This window comes from Canis aureus, chromosome 28 (genome assembly GCF_053574225.1).
Source record: "Canis aureus isolate CA01 chromosome 28, VMU_Caureus_v.1.0, whole genome shotgun sequence".
Lineage (NCBI taxonomy): Eukaryota > Metazoa > Chordata > Mammalia > Carnivora > Canidae > Canis > Canis aureus.
Genome location: NC_135638.1, coordinates 19709531 through 19733121, shown reverse-complemented (window position 1 = coordinate 19733121; position 23591 = coordinate 19709531). Strand labels below are relative to the sequence as shown.

Sequence of the window (23591 nt, the reverse complement as noted above, 5' to 3'; positions counted from 1 at the left end):
CTTATATAACTAAAAGTAGCAGCAAATAATTTTGAGAATTTGAAATGTTTCTCCCCACTCTGGGGAATAACATTTATACAATAATCCTGTTTTAATAACTACAGTTAAAACCAACAAGGGTTATGTTTATATCCTACCATAAAAATGTATAGATCTTTTCTTGCCGAATGGCTCATTATATTGTAACTTATTAAGATTACATTTAGTTTGGGGTGCCTGGGTGGCTCAGTCTGTTAGGCTTTCTGCTCAGGTCATAATCCTGGGGTCCTGCAATGGAGCCCCACATCAGGCTCCTTGCTCAGCGGGGAGCCTGCTTCTCCCTCTCTCCTCCTTGCTTGTGCTCCCTCTTGCTATCTTTGTCTCTCTCTCAAATAAGTAAATAAAACCTTTAAAAAAAATTGTTTTAAGATTAGTTTCAGCTTAATAAATTAGATAGAAATTGTTGTGACCAGTTTTGTGCTGCCATTCTGATGCAGAGTACTGTTTTTTTTATAAGGGAAAAGCTACAGATTTTATATATATAAAGATTTAAAACAAAACAAAACAAAAAACAGACTCACTAATATAGAACACAAACTGGTGGTTGGCAGAGGGGAGGAGAATGGGGGAAATAGGTGAATGGGATTAAGAAGTAGAAACCTCCAAAAAAAAAAGTTACAGGGATGAAAAGTATAGCATAGAGAACATAGTCAATAATACTGTAATAACAAACAGTGATAAGAAGTACTCTGCTGAGTCAATATATTGTACATCTGACACTAATATCTCAAATATATCTACTATACCATAGAAATAAAATTTCTTAAAAATATATTTAAGAAAACAGACCATGGATATATTCACATACACATAAAATGTGAATAGACAGTTTCAAAATAACAATAGTTCATCTTTATTGAGCACTTAAAATTTGCACTGTTAACATTTAATAATAATTACTAACACATTCTGTGTATATTTCAGTTAACACATCACACTCCTATGAAGCAAGTTCAATTATTATTCTTACCTTTATAAATAAAGAAATGTAAGATTAGAAAAGTTAGGTAACTTGCTCAGGTCACAGGTTTTCACAGTCAAAACTGAATCCAAATGTTACATTTTAAGGCAATATCCCACTCCCTGACCATGTGGTTAGAGCATATGAATGAAAGTGAGCCCTCAGAACCAATAGGATTCATGATAAGCGGATCTATTTGGCATTTATTTTTAGTCTACCTTACTTATATAGTAGAATGCTCTTTAAAGGAACACATAACCTACAGCTTCTCAGTGAGATAATGATAGTATTCATTAAGAGATAATGATAGTATTCATTAAGAACATGTGCTTATATAGTCATTTATTATGTAAATGTGTATGTGTGTGTTTTTAAATAAAACACAGGTGCAAAAGGCAGAAAATCTATAAAAATACTGGGGTTGTACCACTGTACAATCTAAACAAAAGAAGTTCATTGGAGATAAAATGTACAGTTGACCTTGACTCTTGAACAAGGTTGGAGGAAGTGCCAATGCCCCACTCAGTCAAAAAATCCATGTATAACTTCTTTTTGGTTTTATGTTTTGATTCCCCCAAAACTTAACTACAAATAGCCTACAGTTGATCAGAAGCCTTACTAGTAACATAAAACAGTGAATTAACACATATTTGTATGTTTTATTATATACTATATTCTTACACTAAAAAGGAAAAATGTTACTAAGAAAATCACAAGAAGAAAATCATAAGGAAAAGAAAATATACTTATAACACTGTATTTACCAAAAAAATCTGCATATAAATGGAGTCATGCAGTTCAAACCCATGTTGTTCAAAGGTTAACCATACTTCATTTTTGTAATCCTTGATTTTTAGAGCCTAACCAGAAGTCTGCTAACTAAATGACACTGACTTGACAACTGATATGCTGGCAGTTTAAGGCTTACTCTATGAACAGAACTCCAGCTCATGCATGTCATACATATTGAGCACTCATAGGCAGTATCCTGTACTCCGTGCCAAATCATCTCATTTCTTTTTTTTTTTGGTTGTTGTTGTTTTTAGTATAAAAAACCAAAACAAAATCTCCTCCAGTCAAAGAGTCAAAAAGTCTGTGCTCTATTTTCTTCTTTGGCAAAGGTATGCCATACCGGAGAGAACAGAAACAAAATAATACCATTTACCTCATAGGGCTGCTATGAGGATTAAATGTGATAAAGTACATGAAGTGTAAAGACACACAGTGCTTTATATTTACTAGCTGCTGCTGCTGTCACCAGCATTAGTGTTATTCATATGATTATTACTCTGTAACCTATTATCATTTCATGATATCCCAAGAAATTACTGTATTGCAACCTAGTGTACAGAAAGAACAATGGACTGGAAATCCTAGTAGTTCAAGTTGCTCCACAGCCCAGGTGAATAAAAGTGAGCAAATTCTTTGAACGTGTTTCATAAAACCTTACTTGTAAAAGGAGGGGTAATGTCATCTACCTTATACAGTCCTGATGAGAATTACACTAAAGGTGATTATGAATAAGATAATGTCCTTTTAAACCATTAAAAACTACAAATATGGAAGATACTATTTGATGAACAAATGCAGGTGTATAAATGTCTAAAAGCAAAACAGAACTGTTACTGATTTATAGTCCAGGGCCAACACTGACTCTAGGACTGTATATAATCCACAGGTTTAGGGGCCTGTCTCATGGAAAAATGTTTACCTATAGTTACCATATTTATAAAGCAAAACTGACCAATATTTACAAACATACACTTACCTTTACTATTGTTTTAGGGCGTTTTTTAAAAAATAATTTTGGCTTTTCAACCACAGGAAGAGGCGGAAGTTTCTTAAGCTCCTGTAGGACGGTGGTTGCAGCGCGCTTCTTGGAGAGTTTTTTGCTATTTCCCTCTCCTTCTGCAGAGAACTCTCCCACTGACACCCGAGTAACAAAGCTTTTCATATGTGGAGGTCCACTTTCTTTAATAACCTATTAAATATAAATGAAATATTTAACATAGGCACTTAAGAAATGTTCTCATCTCATGAGTCTTTTTTAAGTGTATCATAATTGAAATTATAAAGAATTATGCCAAAATTATAGATTTCTTTAATAAAATTATGAAGATATTATATAGTGACTATTCATTTATGATACTAATGATGTTAATGAACTGAAGCTGAAAGAAAAAAACAAATAAATACATTCAATTCACAGTCAAAATTTGTGTTTTACTAGCTTAAAATAGGCAATTCTAATTATAGTGACCCAGTTCTTATGGAACAGAAAATTAAGAATATAAAACACACCACACATTGGATTAGGTACATAGACCATTCAGAACAATAATTTGTATGTAACTGTGTACATCTCTAGTTTCTTCTCTATAAGAGTAAGTTACTGAAGTACAAGACTACTTCTTCCTGAAGTTCTCTAGCCCATAAAGCATCCTGCATGTGGAAGCCTCTCAAAAATAACTTATGGGTAAAAATAACCTATTTTTGATGGAGGCCCCAAAGGCTGTTTTATAGAAAAGAATGTTTCTGCCTGCGACATGATCTTAATACCATAAAAATACCTATCTTTCTACAGTAATGGATTATGAATCTGTCATCTATGAATGTTCCTAAATCCTGTTTTAATGTGTTCTTTAAACTATGCCAGCCTTTGGAGGAAAGAGGTCTTTCAAAACCTGAATGCTCAAAACTATAGTCTCCTTCAAAATTTTGACCTATAAAACATACCCTATTTAGTTAAATAGCTTACCATTTAACTTTATATTAAAACTGTCTTCTAGGGACACCTGGGTGGCTCAGCGGTTAAATACCTGCCTTCGGCTTAGGTCATGATCCTGGGATCCAAGATCGAGTCCCACATCTAGCTCCTTGCAGGGAGCCTGCTTCTCCCTCTGCCTATGTCTCTGCCTCTCTATCTGTCTGTATCTCTCATGATTAAATGAATAAAATCTTAAAAAACAAATTGTCTGAGATACCAATTAGGAAAGGAAAGGAAAACAACACAGCGTCTCAATAATCCAACATGGTGGGAGATAAGAAATTTATGATAAGCATACTTTCCATGTAATTTGCTAGTTGAAACACCAAACTGTTTATTTTAATTACTTTGATGGACATCTTCCTCAATTAAAAAAATATATATATACTGACTTAACAGAGAATACTAAACATCTGAATTTTTATTGCTCACATTAGATCATTATTATGAAAACCAAATATTCTGTATGATATATTGATGATTCCAAGGATATCTAAGACTTATAAAATTATTCCTATTCATTGTAGCCTTTAAAGGGCTCACGTTCCAATAATTTTTGAGTACATGCAATTACTTTTGATAGGTTTCCTAACTCTCCCCTATCATTTCTTGCTGAGACCAACAGGCCCTCAAGTATATTACATCTTTGTCTTCCTCACTTTGCTGCTTTTAATTTGCCATAGGGTGAGAAATCAGATAACCCAACTGAGGAGATACGTTCTCAGTCAAGGTCAGCTGATCTTGCCAGTGAATAAAACATGGGAGCTTTCTAGTGGGTGAACATCCATTATTTGAAAGATACTCCATAACTGTCTCTGCTTATTTCCTGGGCTTTGCCTACTTTCTAGATATTTGAGTTACAAAATTAGTGACCTCTTAATAAAGGAGGTATTACAATAATTTAAAACTTTTCCCTTTTAAATTTCACATTTTATAAACACTTTGTGACATGTTTATCTTGTTGTAAGTAGAGAGCTGCTTAATTACTTCTTAGTGATTTATTTGTAAAAGTTAAATTTAAACCTATTTTGATTTCACAAACTTAGAAGAATTTAGTAGTAACATATGTCTAAATATTAACTTGAATACTTCCAATTTGATGCTATTAAAAACACCAAACCTTACTACAAATTATCTCATATTCAGAAAATAAATGTTACGATGAAAATTAAAATTGTCATACATACATACATACAGTACATACAAATACAGAAAATCCAATGAGATCAGCAGAAATCCATGATATTGTAGTAAGTCCTATTTTCCCCTAGGCCTATATGATTTCATGCTAGAGAGTTTGAACATAAGGAAGCACATTGAGGGGCACCTGGGTGGCTCAATGGTTGAGCGTCTGCCTTTGGCTCAGGTCGTGATCCCGGGGTCCTGGGATCAAGTCCCGCATCAGGCTCCTACAGGGAGCCTGTTTCTCCCTCTACCTATGTCTCTGCCTCTCTCATGAATAAATAAATAAAATCTTAAAAAAAAAAAAAAAAAAAGGAAGCACATTAACACTTTCAGGATACTAGTATGCCAGTTAATTAATTAATTTATTTTAAATAGTGAGGAGCAGGGTGAGAGAAATGGAAGATCACTACTGAGCACATACCTCAAAACTGACGGGCATATTTCGCTTCAGAGCTATTTCAAACACTAAGCTGATCTCCGATTTATTCGCATCTTTGTCATCATCCATTTCTTTTCCTGATTCGCCATTCTAAATGACAAAAAATAGGATGACAATGAATCTTTACTTTGTAACAAACTGTAAATATATTCTACAATCAAGAGGTCCTATTTAAAATATACTAAGAAACAAGAAACTAGAGACTATATCTTGTGGATTCCTATAGAACCACTGTAGTTGTAGGATTTGCTGTGAGGCTTTTTGTGATTTAATTTTTAGTGTTTTTTTTTACTCAAAGTGGAGGGATAAATGCTGAATGTGGAAATCTTTTACTTAACCATATACTAATTTGAGTTTATACTATGTCCCCCGATTCAATTCTCTTCAGAGATGTCTAACCCCCATCTACACATACACATGCTTTCCCTTATATTCTAATATGCTATTTAATCTTCTTTCTAAATTATAGAAAGATTATAGGATGCAAATCAGGGTTTTGGAGCTCTTTGTTTGGATCTGGTACCAATTTAGCTACTTTATTCTTCAACACATACTTCAGAAGGGATTCATAGATGTTGATCACAGGGTATTAGAGATAAAAAGATCAAGAGACAGTATTCCTACTGCCAAGAAACTTATGACTTAGTGTGAAAACAGATAAGCAAACAGGTAAGAGTAATAATCAAAATGTACAAGGAGGGCAGCCCGGGTGGCTCAGCAGTTTAGCACCACCTTCAACCCAGGGCCTGATCCTGGAGACCCGGGACTGAGTCCCACATCAGGCTCCCTGCATGGAGCCTGCTTCTCCCTCTGCCTATGTCTCTGCCTCTCTGTCTCTGTCTCTCTCTCTGTCTCTCGTGAATAAATAAAATCTTTAAAAAAAAAAAAAAAAAGTGTATAAAGAGAAAAAAACCTAAAACCTAAGTCGGCCATTTACTAAGATGAATCTCAAAGGGGGAGGACAAGAGGTTTGAGGGCATGGGAAATACATGGGTCGAACAGAACAATTTGCAATAACTAAGTGGAGAACTCAATAACAAGGTAACTTAAAAGACATGTCTGAGCTGATACTATTTTGAAATCAATATAAAAGGTAGCTGAAGCCATGGGAATGGGTGCAAATACTCAGATCAGCCTCGATATCCTGGTCTGTAAAATAAAGTAGGACTGAAGAACAAATCCACAAAAATATCTTCCATTTTAAACTCCTTCATTCAAAATTAACACAATAAACCTACTCTCAATAAATGTAGCATTAAATGTAAGGCAAATGAATGCTATTTCTCATCCTTGTTCACATCCCCAAACCTGGTGTTGCCTGAGAAGTAACCTCCATAAGTGAACCAAAGTTCTCAAAGGTAAGGTCATCCTAGCAGGAACACATGAGACTGGTACAACAGACAGGTGATCTAAGAAACAAATTATAGCAGGTCACTACTCTTAATATTCTTTCCTATCAGAAGAGACTATTTCTTTTATTTATAAAAATGCATTTATTTGTCTTGTCAATAATCGCACCAGGGAGCTAATAATGAAGAAATGGTCATGTGTGGCAGTAATAACATACCTGAGGTGATTTTTCTGGAATAGGTTCATTCTGCAGTGCTTGGAGGGCTTTCATTGCAGCATTGTGTCTAGCAGCTTGTCGGGTCTTCCCTTCCCCAAAAAACTCATTATTTCCTACAGTCAGCTGAACATAAAATATCTTGGGCATTGGGCAATGATACCTATAATAAGAAAATTTTAAAAAATATTAATGTTAGTTCAATAAAACCATTCTGTATTCATTAGTAAAATTTGTGTTCTTGAAAATGACAGCAACCATAGAACGTATTATCTTCTCTTATTAATTCCAATAAAGTATTAAACTCACGAACGTATTTATAAAAGGTAAAACAGGAGTCAATATATCTATAGATATATTTCTCCATGAAAAGCATATCACGGAAAAACAGTATTAAACATAACATAGTGGGATCCCTGGGTGGCGCAGCAGTTTGGCGCCTACCTTTGGCCCAGGGCACGATCCTGGAGACCCGGGATCGAATCCCACAACGGGCTCCCAGTGCATGGAGCCTGCTTCTCCCTCTGCCTGTGTCTCTGCCCCTCTCTCTCTCTCTGTGACTATCATAAATAAAAATAAATAAAAAAATTAAAAAAATAATAAACATAATATAGTATAAACTATTCAATTATATCACAAAAAACTTTTAGTAAGAGTTTTCAGTCAGATTTTGACAGATGGAAGCCAAATGGTGTGGTGCTAAAGGAGGGGAGCCACAGCAGAGGCAGGAGATGAGCGAGCCCATTTAGGTGACAGTATGCAGATGACTGTGACTTCAGCAGAAGACAGTATGGCTACACATGGGAGGGGCAGAGAGATGGAGCTACTACTCCCTCCCAAAGGAGTAAGAATAAGTACGTTGCTAAGTGATAAAAAGATCAGATTGAACATAAGAAAGACCGGGGAGGTAAGCCAATTCTTAAGCAGATAGGCAATATTATAATAAAATGTACTTAAAAAAATTTTAGCAGGTTTGTGCTTAACAAGACTGAGGTAAGAAGTCACAACTAGAAAGCAGCTGTGATGCAAATATGAGAGGATAAAAGAGCTAAATGAAGAAAGAACAAACTATTAGAAATTAAGAAGATGGAATTAAGAGGATATGCAATGACACTAAACTGGGTAAGACAGATAATAAATAAGGGAATATGCAGAATATCTGGTATTCTAGTATACTAACATATAGTATATTAGAGATCTAAGTTACACAGAAAAAGAAGGAAAAGTCAGAAGTGTCAGGGCGGTGGGTTTTAGACAGGGTGGCCAGGGAGGGTCTCACTGAGAAAATTACAATTGTGTAAAGACCTAAAATAAGTGAGGAAGGAAGTCACCCAGATATCAGGAGCAGTGCATCTGAGGCAGAGAAAACAGCAAATGCAAAGGCCCTGGGGCAGCAGTGTGCCAAGCACATTCAAGTAATTCAGAAAATGCCTATCTGGCTATATTTGAGAGAATTAGAAAGGAAAGTTAAGAAACGAAAAGTAGTAGCCAGATTCCATAGGGCCTTACCTAGAAATCATTGTAAGGATTTGACTTTTACTCTGAGTGAAGTGGCCAGCCACTAGAAGGTTTGGAAGAGAAGTGACATATCTGACTTGCATTTTGGAGGGATTACCTATTATGCTGAGAACAGACTGTAGGTGAATGATAATGGAAGCAAGAAGACCTAATGGGGGAGGGGGGTATCCAGGTGGCTCAGTCAATTGACCATTCAACTCTTGATTTTGGCTCAGGTCATGATTTCAAGGTCAGAGGATCAACCCCCACATTGGGCTCTAGGCTCAGCAGGGAGTCTGGTTGAAATTTTCTCTCCCTCTCCCTCTCCCTACCCCCATGCACATGCATTCTCTCTAAATAAGAAAATAAAATCTTTAAATGAAAAAAAAAAAAAAAAGAGAGAGCTGATAGGGTTTACCTAAGGATTAGATATAGAATATGAGAGAGGAGTCAAGGATGATCTGAGGGTTTCTCAGCTGAACAAGTGGAAGACAGAGTACCTATATAATGAACTAGTGAAGACTGCAGAAGGATCTGTTTGTTGGGCATGGGTATCAGCCGCTCTGGTCTGGAAATGTTAAAATATTCAGCCTGTTTAGACATCCAAGTGGAGATGTCAAATGAATAATCAGATTTCTGAGTCTGGACTCAAGTAAAATGATGACTGAGAACTAAGATCAGTGAACTGGGCAATCCAGCAAAAGGAAATGGATTGATTTTGATGCATTGGTGGATTTACAATGGAATGCCAACAAATTAAGTTAAAAATCACTCCAGTGCTGAAAAATATCTGTTTCCAAGCAAAGAGAAATCCAATTGAAGTCCTACTAAAAGTTCTGGATGATGACTGGACATCCAAAGAGCAGTGATAAGGAAGACAGAGGCCACTGTGTAAGAATTCAGCAGGCAGATGGGACTAATCAGTGAAGGTTTACAGAAGGTAAAGGTACATCAGCATTGCAGATGCAGGTCTGGGAGGCAGTAATTGAAACCATGTGAGTGGATAAGCACCTGGAAAGGGTAAGTGTAAAGGAACCAAAAAAAAGAGAGCCTAAGGCTGGGATCTGATTGAGGCCTGTGATCAAAAGGCAGGGGAAATAATAGACGGCAGTGAAGGAGATGAAAGAGGGTCACAGTTAGGAAAGAATTACAGCACAATGTCAGGGTAATCAATAGTGTCAAACGTCATGGAGAAATCCGGGGTATGAGAAAAAAGAGACACTCGCTGTTTCAAATTCTTAAAGTCAGTTTTCTTGGCCCAGTTTTCTATTACTTTGTTTTAAGATAAAATATTTTAAATGTGTTTTTATTATGTCATATGTTCTCATTTTTAATTGGCAAATATAAAAAAGTTAAAGGAAGAAAAAAATCACTTATGGTGAAAGACTTTTAATATGCAAAGACTAAAAAGCATTAAAAACCACAATCTGTTTTGCTCTTTGATTACAATAAACAGTACATGGAAGGGCACAATCTCCTGCATTCCTGAGGTGCGCTTTCCTATTGTTTCAAATGCCCTTAGTGCAGATATCTTAATGGACTAGTATCACAAATGCAGGTTATCTTCATTTTGTATATACCGCAAAATTCAGATTTCCACCTACACCGAACTTTGTGCATATTTTTAACTCATTCCACTTTAAAACTTTAAAACATACAACCTGAAACCAGAAATTTACTCCTATATAAGATCTTCTATGGCAAGCTTTCGCCATAGAGCAAATGTTTACAATTAATTACACACTTCTGAAAACAGAGGTCCACAAGTGGAATGCTAACAGACCTTTAACTACAGTAGAGGGAGTGGGCGCCACTATAATCACTAAGGCCTGGTGACAATTACAAAACTCATTTCGGTTTGCCACAGAGACAAACAAAATTTCTGTTCATTATGACTTTACTGGAATATGATGTCATAACACATAACCATACTGAAACAATCTGCTGATTTTCTGACCAAAATATTAATTGCACACTAAAGAGCCCTTGGGGCCTCTTCCTTTTTGGCCATCAAATATGGTTCTATATATGTATATGTGTATGTATGCGGGTACATATGTATATGTGTATTATACTGTATAACTATCAGAGGAGAAATTAGGTTTGTTGTATTTTAACATAAAAAGTAAACTATTCTAGCACTAACAACAGGAAATACCAAGACCAAATGCCTGACTTGTTTCCTTCTATTTCATTCCATCCTCTTACTTAACAATGGTTCTTAATATTCTAACCCATGTGGTTTGATTACTTTATATATCACATATCCTCATATCACTAGGACAATCAAGATGAACCAGAGTACCCTCACTAATGGCACCCAGACTCAAGTATAGGAGAGATGATGCAGAAAGTCTCTTTGTATGCTAGGTCTTGGTCTCCACCTATTTGTTTCCTTTGCTAAAGAAATACTCAAAAGTTTACTAACTTTGAATGTTGATGTGTCTAAGAGAATTTCTTTTCTATTTTTATTTCAAACATTAAGCTCATTTTTGGTAAACTACTTTTAATAAGTCATATGCATATTTCTAAAAATTAGTGGATATTTACCTAATCTTACATTGCTATTCTTGAATGATTTTTCTCAATGAGAATTTTGTGGTCAATGTTTACATTCCCATAGTGGTTACTGTTAAAAGATGAGCCATGAAAACTCACCCATCCAGGCTATTAAAGTTTCAGGTTCAAAGAGCTTCTACCCACAGCCTCCAAAATGTATTTTGCAAAGTGCGATCCCACTCATCAGAATTATCCTCAGTGCTTGTTAAAAATGTACATTCCTGTGCTCCACCCCTGATCTGCTGAATCAGTCTCTGGAGATAGAACAAGAACCTTCACTTTAATAAGATTTCCTGAGGAGTCTTTCATACTAAAAGTCTGAGAACCACTGCTCTGAGGTATCACTACAGCCCACAATACAGCTTATGTGATTTGATGATTACTTCAAATTCCACGCAAGCAAGGCATACAATCCACATACATTCCTATAGCAACATGATCAGGCTTCCTATCTCCACCTGACCTCACAGCAGCCAGGTGAGAAAGATGTTCCTGTGATCACCATGAGAGGTAACAAATGTCCTCAACATAGTTATAAGGAGTCCAACTGAAGTCTATCTAACTTCAGAACTCAGGAAACTCTTAAGAGGGTCCCTAAAAATCTACTTTATCCTCTACTATTTTTGTGTTGATATTTGTTTATTAAATTGGCTATGTCCTTGGTAGGCTAGAGAACCTAATGCAAGAGTTCTTTCTAAAGTCCACTGATAGACTTCAGAGGCATGTTACTCAATAGCTGCTGAAACAAACAGAACTCCATAATGAAATCTATCCTAAGTTTTCATGGTATGTCAAGCCAAGCAGGATCAAAAAAGAGACACAACTGAGTTACCTATAAAGAGTGAAAAGTCAGAATAACAGGCATTGTAAATTTTATAAAGGCTGCTTGTAAGGCCTTTCCTCCCCCCATCCCCCCATGCCTCTTTGCCTTCTGTCCACCGGAAGTCTTACAAAAAAAGAAACAAAATTTCAAATAAAATGAAATAAAACCTTCACCTTCTTTACATCCCAAAAAAGTCTTTAGATTTGGCCTATCTGGGATCCCTGGGTGGCGCAGCGGTTTGGCGCCTGCCTTTGGCCCAGGGCGCGATCCTGGAGACCCAGGATCGAATCCCACATCGGGCTCCCGGTGCATGGAGCCTGCTTCTCCCTCTGCCTGTGTCTCTGCCTCTCTCTCTCTCTCTCTGTGACTATCATAAATAAATAAAAATTAAAAAAAAAAAAAAAGATTTGGCCTATCTTCAAGACAAGTCAAAACAACAATAAATAAAGGATGTATATTTGGTTCCTTTGAATTAACACACTTGACATCACTTATATAGTTTTGTTTTGACTTTTGAGTTAAGGGAAGATTTTACATTCTTGTGTAAGTATTCTTATAAGAATATATATTGTCTTATACTTAGATGTGATTGTTGGTTATAACAAGTTTCCATATCATATATCCTTACCATCTTCCCTAAGGTTACTTCATTAATGCCCTCTTTGTAGTAGACTCTTTTTGTAGGAGTCTAAACATCTAAAACTCATGTGTCCTCCCTACTATTCAGTGAATGCCTTATTCTCTAACATCTCCACTTTCCTAAGTATCATTTTTACAAGGTGAGAAGGACATATTCCAAATAACATGAGAGCTTTTAAAAATTGAAAAATAATTGCCTCATTTTATTTGATAGCATTATTCATAAATCTCAACACAGCTTAAGCATTCATATCTCCTCTACAGGTTTATGTCTTAAAATATATGAACATGTTATCTTCTCATCTAATAAGGAGAGGCTTTGGATTTCTGTGTTTATTTCTAACATTGACTGAAAAGAGAAATGTCACTTAATCTTTCTATCTCAGTTTAGTTTACTTATCTGTAAAATATTTGCAGAATCTATGTTTAAAGACCTCTAAAGGCCAAAACTTAGAATTCATATGACATGTTGATTATTTTGACTCTCTGTACACATTTTGGCACTGCTAAGCATTCTTTTTACTTGCTATAGAAAAATAATAGGTTTTATCATAAAGCTATAAAATAGTCCTTGGCACACTTTCAAGCTTGTATGTATATAAAATGTCTAGATAGGAGAGGGTTCTTTCTCTATTCACATCTATAAATTTGAAAATATATCTTTTATGGGATCTAAATGGTAAGTCTTGAGGAATTTCAAAAATTAGGACTTATTAAAAAAGATTCACAGAGCAGCTAAAAATAAGCTTTAAATTAAAGAAGGTAGGGATAATCTATTCTATTTGTAGAACTATTATAATTATGTTTCAAATGCCCAGGGGAAAAAAACAAAAAGATATGTACTAAAAACTGAGATAGGATGCTTTAAAGTGATGGAATTATAAATGATGTTCTCTTTCATAATTCAAATTTTTAAAAATAATATGGTTGTACTGGAGTATAAACCAAAAAAAAAAAAGAAAGAGAAAGAAAAGGGGGAAAAAATAACTGATATTAGTCACTATCAAATTAAAGGTAAATCTGTGTTCCAAATATAAATTTGATAAATTAGTAGATGACATGTGGAACATAGGATATAATCCACAAGAGTAAATAATCTGTACTGTGTCACTGATACTAGTACCACAAAAAGACTAAGGAAAGCATAGCATGTTATTAAAGAGCCCCATTTTGTAAATACACAATCACTACTCTCACTCCTACAATTTGACCCAGCATAAATGTATTCTTGCCCCTTCCCTAAATAAATATCTAGATAAATCATCAACACCGTTATTACCATTACCATTATGATTACAACAAAACATACAAGCACTCACTGTGTATCAAGCACTATTCCAAGCACTGTACATACTAAGTATCTCAGTCACTGTAACAAGCCGAACTTCATTTTACATGTCAGGAAATGAGGAAGAGATATTTAACTTGCCCAAAGCCACTCCCCTTGAGCTAACATTTAAACCCAAGCAATCTCACTCCAGAGCCCATGGTCATAACCTCTACATGATGCTGTCTCTGCATAAGCTAGATAAATGAGCACCATGAACTGCAGAGGTACTATGAACTACAGAAAGGTCATACCAGACTTGGCATTTAAGGCAATTTAAGCCAAACCAGACATAAGAGACCAATGGTCACACTGATTACTGAAATCTTGGGGGCACTGTTAAGTCCAGGAGACCAAGTTGACTACACCCCTCTCTCTCTTCTTGGCTACTCCTCTTAACTCCTCTTTCTCATTCTTTGTCTCCTCTCTTAACCTTTTTGAAGACCATGCTTAACTGTTGATGTTCCATTAGGGTACTGCAAACCAAAAGCACAATGACATACTACTTCACGCCCACTTGGATGGCCATAGTCGGGCAGCCACTATGGGAAAAAGACTGGCAGTTCCTTAAAAAACTTAAATAGAATTACCATTTGACCCAGCAATCCCATTCCTAGATAAATTTTAAAAGATAAATAAATTTAAAAAAATTTTTTTTTAAGGTATTGAGAGGCACCTGAGTGGTTCAGTTGGTTAAGCATCTGAGTATTGATTTCAGCTCAGGTCATGATCTCAGGGCCCTGAGATTGAGCCCTGCCTTGGGCTCTGTGCTGAGTGTGAAGCCTGCTTGAGATTCAATCTTCCTCTCAAAAAATAATTTTTTTAAAGAAAGGCACTAAAAAAAAATGTATATACAAATGTTCACAGCATTACCCATAAAAAGCCAAAAAGTGGAAATAAACCAAAGGCCCATCAACTGATGAATAAACTAACTGCAGTATATCCATACCATGGAATACTGTGTAGCCATACACAGGAATGAAGTACTGATACCTGGTATAATGTAGATTAACTTGGAAATTGTGCTATGTGAAAGCTAGACATAAAAGGCTACATAATGTATAATTTCGTTTAGATGAAATGTCCAGAATAGGCAAATCCATAGATACAAAGGTAAATTAGTGGTTGCTAGGGGCTGGGAAGAGAGAAAATGGAGAGCAACTATTAATGGCTATGAGGTTTCTTTTGGAAGTGATAAAATGTTCTAGAATTAGATAGTGGTGATCACTGCACAACAGTGTGAATGTAGTAATTCACAGCATACAGAATTATACACTTTAAAGTAGTAAAAATGGTATATTTTATGTTATTGCAAATTTTGCCTTAATAAAAAAGTTTAAAAAAAAAAATCTTCATTCTCCCTGGGGATCAATCTTCTCATAGACAAAACAGTCTTCCTAGGTGATCTCAACAATTCCTATTTACATTTTTGGCAGACTCCCAGAAATTAGCCTATCCAGTGGGGGGAGGACAGCCCTCCCTGCTGCACTCTTGGAAATTAATGACCTGGTCTTCTCTTGCCCTTGTTTGAGTGCCAGGGAGTATGTGAATTAAATTAATCAACAGATATTTATTAAGGGCCTAATTCATGCCATGAACTATTTTAGTCACTCCGGATGGTGGACTGACCTCGGGAGACAATCAACAAATAAAACAGTATCAACTGGCAAGATGAGCTAGAGAAGAAAAGTAAAGTGGAGTAAGAGAACAGAGTAATAAGAGATCCTTTACGAAGTGATGTTTGAATAAAGAGGTGAAGGGAGTGAGAATTCCACACATATGAATGGCTGTAGGGGGAAAAAAATGTTCCAAGCAAATGGGATAGCAAGTACCAAGGCCCTGTGGAGGTAGCATATTGTCATTTAAAAAAAAAATAAAATAAAAACAGGAAGTATTCTTGTATCTGAAAAGCAGTGAGTCAAGAGGTAAGCGGTAGGAAACTAGGTCTGAGAAGTAGCCAGGCAGCAAATCAGAATTCAATTCAACATGTGGTTGGAGCCATGAGAGGGTTTTCATCAGGGAAGTGCCATGGTCTAACGTATTTTATGTTTCTCATTGCTGTTTGCCCAAAGAGGAGGCAAGAAGAGAACTTCTGGCATAGTCTAGGTAACTCATCTCTGAAAACAGGAGGCTGAACCGCCAAGGAGAATACAGTAGGATTGCAGGTAATGCTGAAAGTCCACATAAGGACTGTGGTCACTATTTCAAGATGGGACCAGTTGGCATAGTTATGTTTTTCTATAGATTCCTGGGTACAAGTGCAGACTCAGAGGAGCTGAACTTAACCAGTTATTTCTGACAAGTATTGTTCAAGCTGGGAGATACTGGAGAACACAGGAATTAAGTGACAAGAGACCAGTGGGAAATGAGGGAGAAACTCCAGTGAAACATAGACGCACGGACTCTGCAGGTCAGTAAAGGCTGCAACCACCCTGGAGGTTCTGCTCAATGTTCTCCCGAAGCACAGGTAACAGAGGACACCCCCCACCCCTGCCATTTCCTGCCATCCCACTGGATAGACGGCATGTAGCAGAAGCTGCAAGGGATGCCTCCTGGTGATGGCTGACAGAGCAGTTTTGAAAGTGCTTCCACTCTAACTGTACAGAGGGTTCTTGGCAGAGCAATCTGGTGGGGGGGCTCACCTTCCAGAGAGTGCTGCCACTATATCCCTCCAGGTACTGCAGTATACCCTCTGAAATGGGTAAACAACTGGCAGCACAAACAGCACTGTGGAAACTAACAGTAAGTTAGGAGTGACAGCACAGGACAGGGGTGCGTTCCTAGGGGCAGTGTTTCTCAAAGTGTGGGTCCCCCTGGTGGGGCCTACAACACTGTGAAAAATCCTGATTCAAGGCTGACACAACCAGACCCTTCATGTGGAGTACAGGAGTCTGCATTACTACCAAACAGCCTCAGTGATTTTTAGACTAGCTAAAGACCCTGGGTCATCGTCTTCTCCCTTTTCTGTGAATATGAAAGCTTTTATTCCTGAATACTAACTTTGTATTCATTTCCCTTAATGAATTCTCTTGCCTCTAGTAGGTGTTTAGTTGATTCTCTTGATCTTTCTAAATAAACAATTATATTTGTTCTGCCAAAAAAAGGTGACTTTTCGTATTTTTTCATATTTCTTTCCAAACTTTATTCTTTTTTTCCCCTAATTGCATTGAGCCAAACCTCTAAAATACTAAATAGTTGGTAATGGATGCTCTTGTCTTGTTTCTCACTTTCTGGGAAATGTGGCTAGTACGTCATTAAGAATAATGCTGGCTCCTGGGTTGGGTTGGTATAGGAAGGGAGTGTGTGTGTGTGTGTGTGTGTGTGTGTGTGTCAGAGAGAATATATGTTCATCAATAGTGTATATAGTTTACAATGTTAAAGTATTCATAATATATTGCGTTTTCAAAGTCAAGAATGAATTTTTAAGTATCTTTTCAGCATTTGTGTAGTTAACAATTTTTACTTTTCATCTCTTAATAAGGTGAATTTTATTAACCTATTCTCTAATAGTGAAACAATTTTGCATTCTTGAAATAAATTTCACTTGGTTGTGCTGGTTCTTCTTTCAATGAATTGCCAAATTCTGTTTGCTAATATTTTAATTAGAATTTTTCCATTAATATTTTATAAATAATATTAATCTGAAGCTCTGGCCTTTCTTGTTGTTGTTATTTAACTGGCATTGTTGAGCTAGACAGTAAGGCTAGTTTTGATTGCCCCAAATAATGTGTTTCCTATTTTTCAAAGGTTCAGTAAAATTCCTCTATGATATCATCTAGTCCAAGTGCTTTTAAGATGTTAGGGGGAGATAATGATAACTAGTTATTTGACTAATTGTCCTTTTAGTTCTACAGCAATTGATCTTTTTTGGTAGTTTATATTTTCCTACAAAATCGCCCAATTCATTCAGGTTCGGAAATAGTTTTCCATTAGCTGAAAACAAAGTAGTCCTTTATGAGAATTTTCATTTCCTATGCGTCAGGCTTCCTACATCATCAGAATATATTTTGTATATTTGTGCTTTGCATTTGCTTGCCTTGATTAGATTATATATAAGTATTTTATTGGTTCTTCCTAAGGACAACATATTGGATTCTGCATATTTTTTTTCTATTATTCGTCTGTTTTCTAATCTATTTCTGCATACGTTTTCCTCTCAGGCTTATTTTGTTGTTTTTTCTAACTTCTTGTGTTGGATACATAATTAATTTTCATGGTATCTATTAGTATAGATAAAGATTACTGAATCTGCCCTCTCGCAGGCTTTGTACTGTAATATGTTCAAGAGAGAAATACACTATACAGTGTTTCCTAAATATTTTTGGTAACAAAAAACCCTGGTTAGTGACCCATAATGTGTATTCTATGAAACACACCTTGGGATATGCTATTGTAGGCATTATGCCTTATTAAGAGTCTGTATATTCTACAGGTTACTTAGTTTAATCTGCTAGCAGCTTTTTATCTTGAATGTAATAAAGATTACTTAACATTTTAAAAAATACAATTAGAAATATTTATCAAGTACTCTTTATAAACTTGGGATAAATAAGCCCTGAGAGACAGAATGAATAGAGGAAAAGATTTTTCTATTTACAGTAAGATCAACTGGATTTATGTTCCAACTACTAGATCTGTAAGCACTTTGGGTTAAGAGGACGTAGTTCTCTCAGACTTATGAGTGATCTGAAAGAATTTGTCTCTATCAATATTTTCAACCTTATTCAAGTGACAAAGCAGAAAGAAATTATTGTATTTTTCATGAAATATCATACTAAATCTGTGTATTTTCAAATGTGTGTGTGCATTTGAAGTGCACTCTGAACTTCAAAAATATTAGTAAAATGTTTTAAAGAAATACAATTTTAAGTGTTTAAGTGTTTAATATGTATTCGCTAAATACTACATGCTAGTAGTCTAATGGCAGATTCCTAAATTTAGAAAATTGAGTGCAGTGGGCAAAAGGTTAAAAAAAATATTTTTAACATTTTATTTATTTGACAAAGAGAGAGAGAAAGAAAGAGTATATGCAGGGGGAATGGCAGAGGGAGAAGGAGAAGCAGATTCTCCACTGAGCAGGGAACCACAAGTAGGGCTCTATCCCAGGACCACGGGATCATGACCTGAGCCGAAGGCAGATGCTTAACCAACTGAGCCACCCGGGTACCTCCTACAAAACGGTTCCTGGAATTGGTTCTAGAAAATATTTAAATGATATGTTTCCTCATTAACTTAAATCCAAAAGTATATGCCTTTGAGAAGTTTAAATTAAAAATATATATATATGTATCAGACTGTATTTTTAGAAGACGTTTCACACCCTTCTTGGATAAATTAATTTTGTAATGTCTAGAATAAGAGATTCCAATAGATGATTGTGTAGAATCTTCCAAGAGCTTTAGAAATTGTTTGCTTTGTTACAATGTCCAACCCAGACATCTATTCCAGTGCCTTTGCTGATCAGAATTCACTATCAACTTTGGATGCTTGCCCACTTCAAATACTCCCAAAAGTAAGGAGACATTACATCAGCGGTACTGCAGAAAGATTAATGTGCTTTGTTTGGAGATGTAAATGGTAATTATATTTATTGCATATTTCTAGTACTTAGTCTTTTTTTTTACTTGAATCTAAGTGAATCTAGCTGTACATTTGCATACAGTTTAATAATAACAATAATGTGTAGTTAACAGATATTCATTGGAGTATAAAAAACTTAACTTGGCATTTTCCCAGCTAATTGTTTTTACAGCTTGACTTCACTTTTGCATTAGCTACATTCATAAAAAGGTTTACATAAAGCAAATATTTTCATACTAAATCCCATTTTCCCACTGTTGCCCAATACTAAATCTTGAGTTGTATTTCTATAAGAAAATGTTGGCTCCAACACATCATAAAAATTATAATTAAACATCTACATGTATGCCAAGGGATAGATACATTTAATCAATTATTTTATAAAATACATTTTATCCTCTCACCTGCAATAAAAATTAAACAGATGGATTAAACAAATGGATAACCATGTTTCATATTCCCACAATCATTTTTTTTTTAAATACAGAATTTTGGGTGACTTCCATAGAAGCCAAAAGTGGAAATATAATTTATTAGCTGGATTGCCACATGGAAATATGTTGTCAGATTCAAGCAATACAAGTAGTATCAGATTATTGATAATAATCTTCTAAGGATCTTAAAAATATCTTCTGCTCATGGTAATATGCTTTTGACATTTTATTATAATCCATACCAGATGATTTATTGGAATTATACAGATCATTCGGAGCCAATACCATTTTCTGACTCAAAACTACTTTTCAGAGAAATGGGGAAAAGGGCCTGATCAACTACCTGGATCTTTTTGCAGTATAAAAAGTAACTTTTGCTAAAACAAAAGAGTACCTGGGAATTTTAGAAATCTCTTCTACTTTTAACTACAATTACTTTGAGATAATGCTAACTAATTTAAAGTAATTTAAATTATTTTTTTCTGCATAAATCCTCTGGGGCATACTACATGAAATGCAATTATCTATGCTCTCCTTTTCCTGTACTGCTGCAGATAATCTGGATATGCTTTTCATCAATAAGTCCATGTGAATTGTGTCTTATTCCAGGATGTACACTAAGCTGAGAATGTTAAAACTTCATCTTTGCCTCTCAGGGAAAATACCTGTACCTGAGGCACAATCATGGCAACAAGTAAGACAGTACTGGTAAAAATATGACACTGATATGCAGTCTACCATACATGGAAATAGGTTGAGTGATACTTAGTATGAAAGGCTAACAGTGCTAACCTCTGATATGATTCCTATGAACAAAATAATTAAGGGGTGCCTGGGTGGCTCAATCAGTTAAGCATCCAACTCTTGATTTCAGCTCAGGTCATGATCTCAGAGTCAAAAGAGCAAGCCTCAAAAACAAAAACAAAAACAAAAACAAAAGAGCAAGCCTCATGTTGGACCTGTGCTCAGGGGGAGTCTGAGATTCTCTCTCTGCCTCTCTTTCTGCCCCTCCCCATACTCACATGCGCACTCTCTCTCAAATACATAAAATATTTTTAAAATTTTTTGATCAAGAGAATGAGTTTTAATCATACTGCAAATTCTTTTCTGTGAGCAAAATAATTTTTAAGAAGATTCTTAAATAAGTCTATCATGATATTCTAGTATTCCCAAAGAGTAGATGTTTACATGAATTAGTACAGTACAGCAGAAAAAGCATTAGCTTTGAAAACATATAATCTTAGGCTGGAAGGCCAGCTCAATCCTTCACTGGCTGTGTAAACCTGGGCAAGTCACACACTATGTCAGATAATAATAGGAAATCATTAATTGTTTGCCTTCCTGCTTCCTTGGCAATTACTCCATCATTCTTCCTAAACATCCCACAATGTTTCTATGATGCTTGAGCACCTCTTGTGCTTTTTGTTATTCCCTATATAATAACATAGGGACTTTGCCACCAGCTCCTCAAACCTAGCAACCATGCCACTGTCTCCATAGTATTATGTCTGCTTGGGGGAGGTCCAGGAAAGGGCTGCAGTTATGCTAGTAGATCTCTAGCTTTTCAATTCCCACACCGTGTGGCATTCCCTGTCAGTGCTCATACCACCCGAAGGAGACTACTTTGTGCTCTCTAGGAAAATTAGCATTTGGCTCATCAATCATTCAAGAAGTCAATACATTTCAAAATATCAGGCAATGTTCAGAAGATACATTGATAAGTCAGATATTAGGAAAACCAGTAAAAACCAACTAAATAAACCTTCAGATAAATTTAATGTAAAAATAATGAATAATGTTAATTTATCCATAATTTTTTTAAATTCTCTTTGTCGTGTGTCTTAAAAGACATCTATTTACATGTTTGGGGTTATGTTCTATCTCTGTAGACTATTTTATGACCTGCCGGTCAACCACAGTGTAGGAGTCTAGTAACTCTTTTATCTTTGGAGAAGTGCATCTTGACCAGAGAATGTGAGAATGTCAACAAATAATAAGGAAATAAAGAAAGCAAGAGGGTCAAGGTTGTGCTAACTGAAGCCAAGAAAAAGCCTGGGAAATTAATGAATAAAATCCTCCCAGGAAACCCAAAATGAGAAAAGCAGTAATCCATGATAAGAATAATACCTGAGACAAGTATGTAGTCTAAACTGCCTAAGATCTAAATCTTACTAAAAGAGAATAGTAAAACACTTGAAATTACTCATTTTCATCAACAAGAGAAAGGAGAGATGAGAAAGAGAGAGAGAAAAGGCATGGAAGCAAACAAGAGTGAAAAATACTTGATGATATAAGGCATGATATTAAGATCATTCTATTCTATTAGACTACTGAAACTCAACATATAGAACTTACTTGGACTTAAGAAAGATCACATATAAGAGTTTTATTTTGTTTTAAACCAGGGTATGGGGATCCCTGGGTGGCGCAGCGGTTTGGTGCCTGCCTTTGGCCCAGGGCGCGATCCTGGAGACCCGAGATCGAATCCCACATCAGGCTCCCGGTGCATGGAGCCTGCTTCTCCCTCTGCCTGTGTCTCTGCCTCTCTCTCTGTCTCTCTCTCTGTGACTATCATAAATAAATAAAAAAAATTTAAAAAATAAAAAAATAAAAAAATAAAACAGGGTATGTAGACAACTAATAAGTTTAATACAGTAAAAAAATCTCTTGCTGCCTTTACTGATTTGGAGAAAGCCTTCCATATATTCTTAATAAGACAGGATGTCAAGCAAAATCAAAAAGTCATTCAAACCTAGTGTGTATACGGTTCCAGAAGTATTTGAGGAAGCAACATGGAGAATTCCAAAAACTTGAGACCCACATGGGAATAAGAATGCATCTTGAGCAAATTTTACTTATTATTCTTTTTTGTTATTCTCCTGAAAAAGTCACGCAAGAGAAAAGAAGAGTTTCCAAATAAGACTCTACAACCTTATTTGAAGAGGATGAGACTTCTTTGAGACAAGGAGAGAAATCTGCAATGTAATCTGAGATTGTAAGACCCTGAGAATGCCAAAGCAGGAGAGTGATCAAGACTGACAGGAGCAGGACTATGTAATCTCTCAGGAAGCAAAATCACCCCATACATGCATAAGGAATTCTGACCAGAAACTGAACACTTTCATGCTGGTGAACTTATGATGAAGTCAACTGGGTGAAGAGCTAAACATATAAACTTAGTTGTCATTTGACTCTTGTTTTATCAAAATGTAATTCTAATAAAATCAAAATAAGTATATTCTTTCATTTCTCAAGTTTAAGAAGGACAGGACTCAGCTGCAAATGTTAACCCTGTATCAGACCATATAATTTCTTTAATAAAACAAAGAGTTTAGAGTAAATGATTCACACACTATTCTGGGAGCACCCAGGCTCTGAGCTCAGGAGGGATTCTGCTTTGAGATTCTCTCCATCTGCCCCTCCCTCTGCTCTCTTACTCTGTTTCTCTCAAATAAATAAATCTTAAAAAAAAAAAAAAAAGAAAAGAAAAGAAAAAGAGAGAGAATGTTTAAACTTTCCCTGATTCAGCACTTCCCAAACCTCTAAGATTAGAAGAAACAGACTCCCCTCTTTTTTCAAATAACAGCCTTTCTACCCCAAGAGAGACTAGTATTTGCAGGTACTGAATTTTTTTATATCATTTTTTGATTAATTAAACCAACTAAATACAGTAAGAATATGACTTCAGTCATCTGAAATACTGTTTTAAAAAGGGGCCATCGGAGTAACTTCAAATATAACTGCAATTTCACTGGCCGTTTAACACAATTCATCCAC

At 35.7% G+C, this 23591-nt stretch overlaps 1 protein-coding gene across 14 annotated transcripts in view; it reads right to left on the bottom strand.

The window, feature by feature from the left end:
• STAU2 (staufen double-stranded RNA binding protein 2) overlaps positions 1–23591 on the bottom strand; it is a 297993-nt gene that overhangs the window by 175640 nt on the left and 98762 nt on the right. For all 14 annotated transcript variants that reach the window (XM_077876554.1, XM_077876553.1, XM_077876549.1 and 11 more), the window contains 3 exons: positions 6959–7118; positions 5374–5481; positions 2769–2981 (listed from right to left, as the gene is read on the bottom strand). In XM_077876554.1, coding sequence (XP_077732680.1) covers positions 2769–2981; positions 5374–5481; positions 6959–7118 — 481 coding nt within the window. The remainder of the gene's footprint in view (positions 1–2768; positions 2982–5373; positions 5482–6958; positions 7119–23591) is intronic.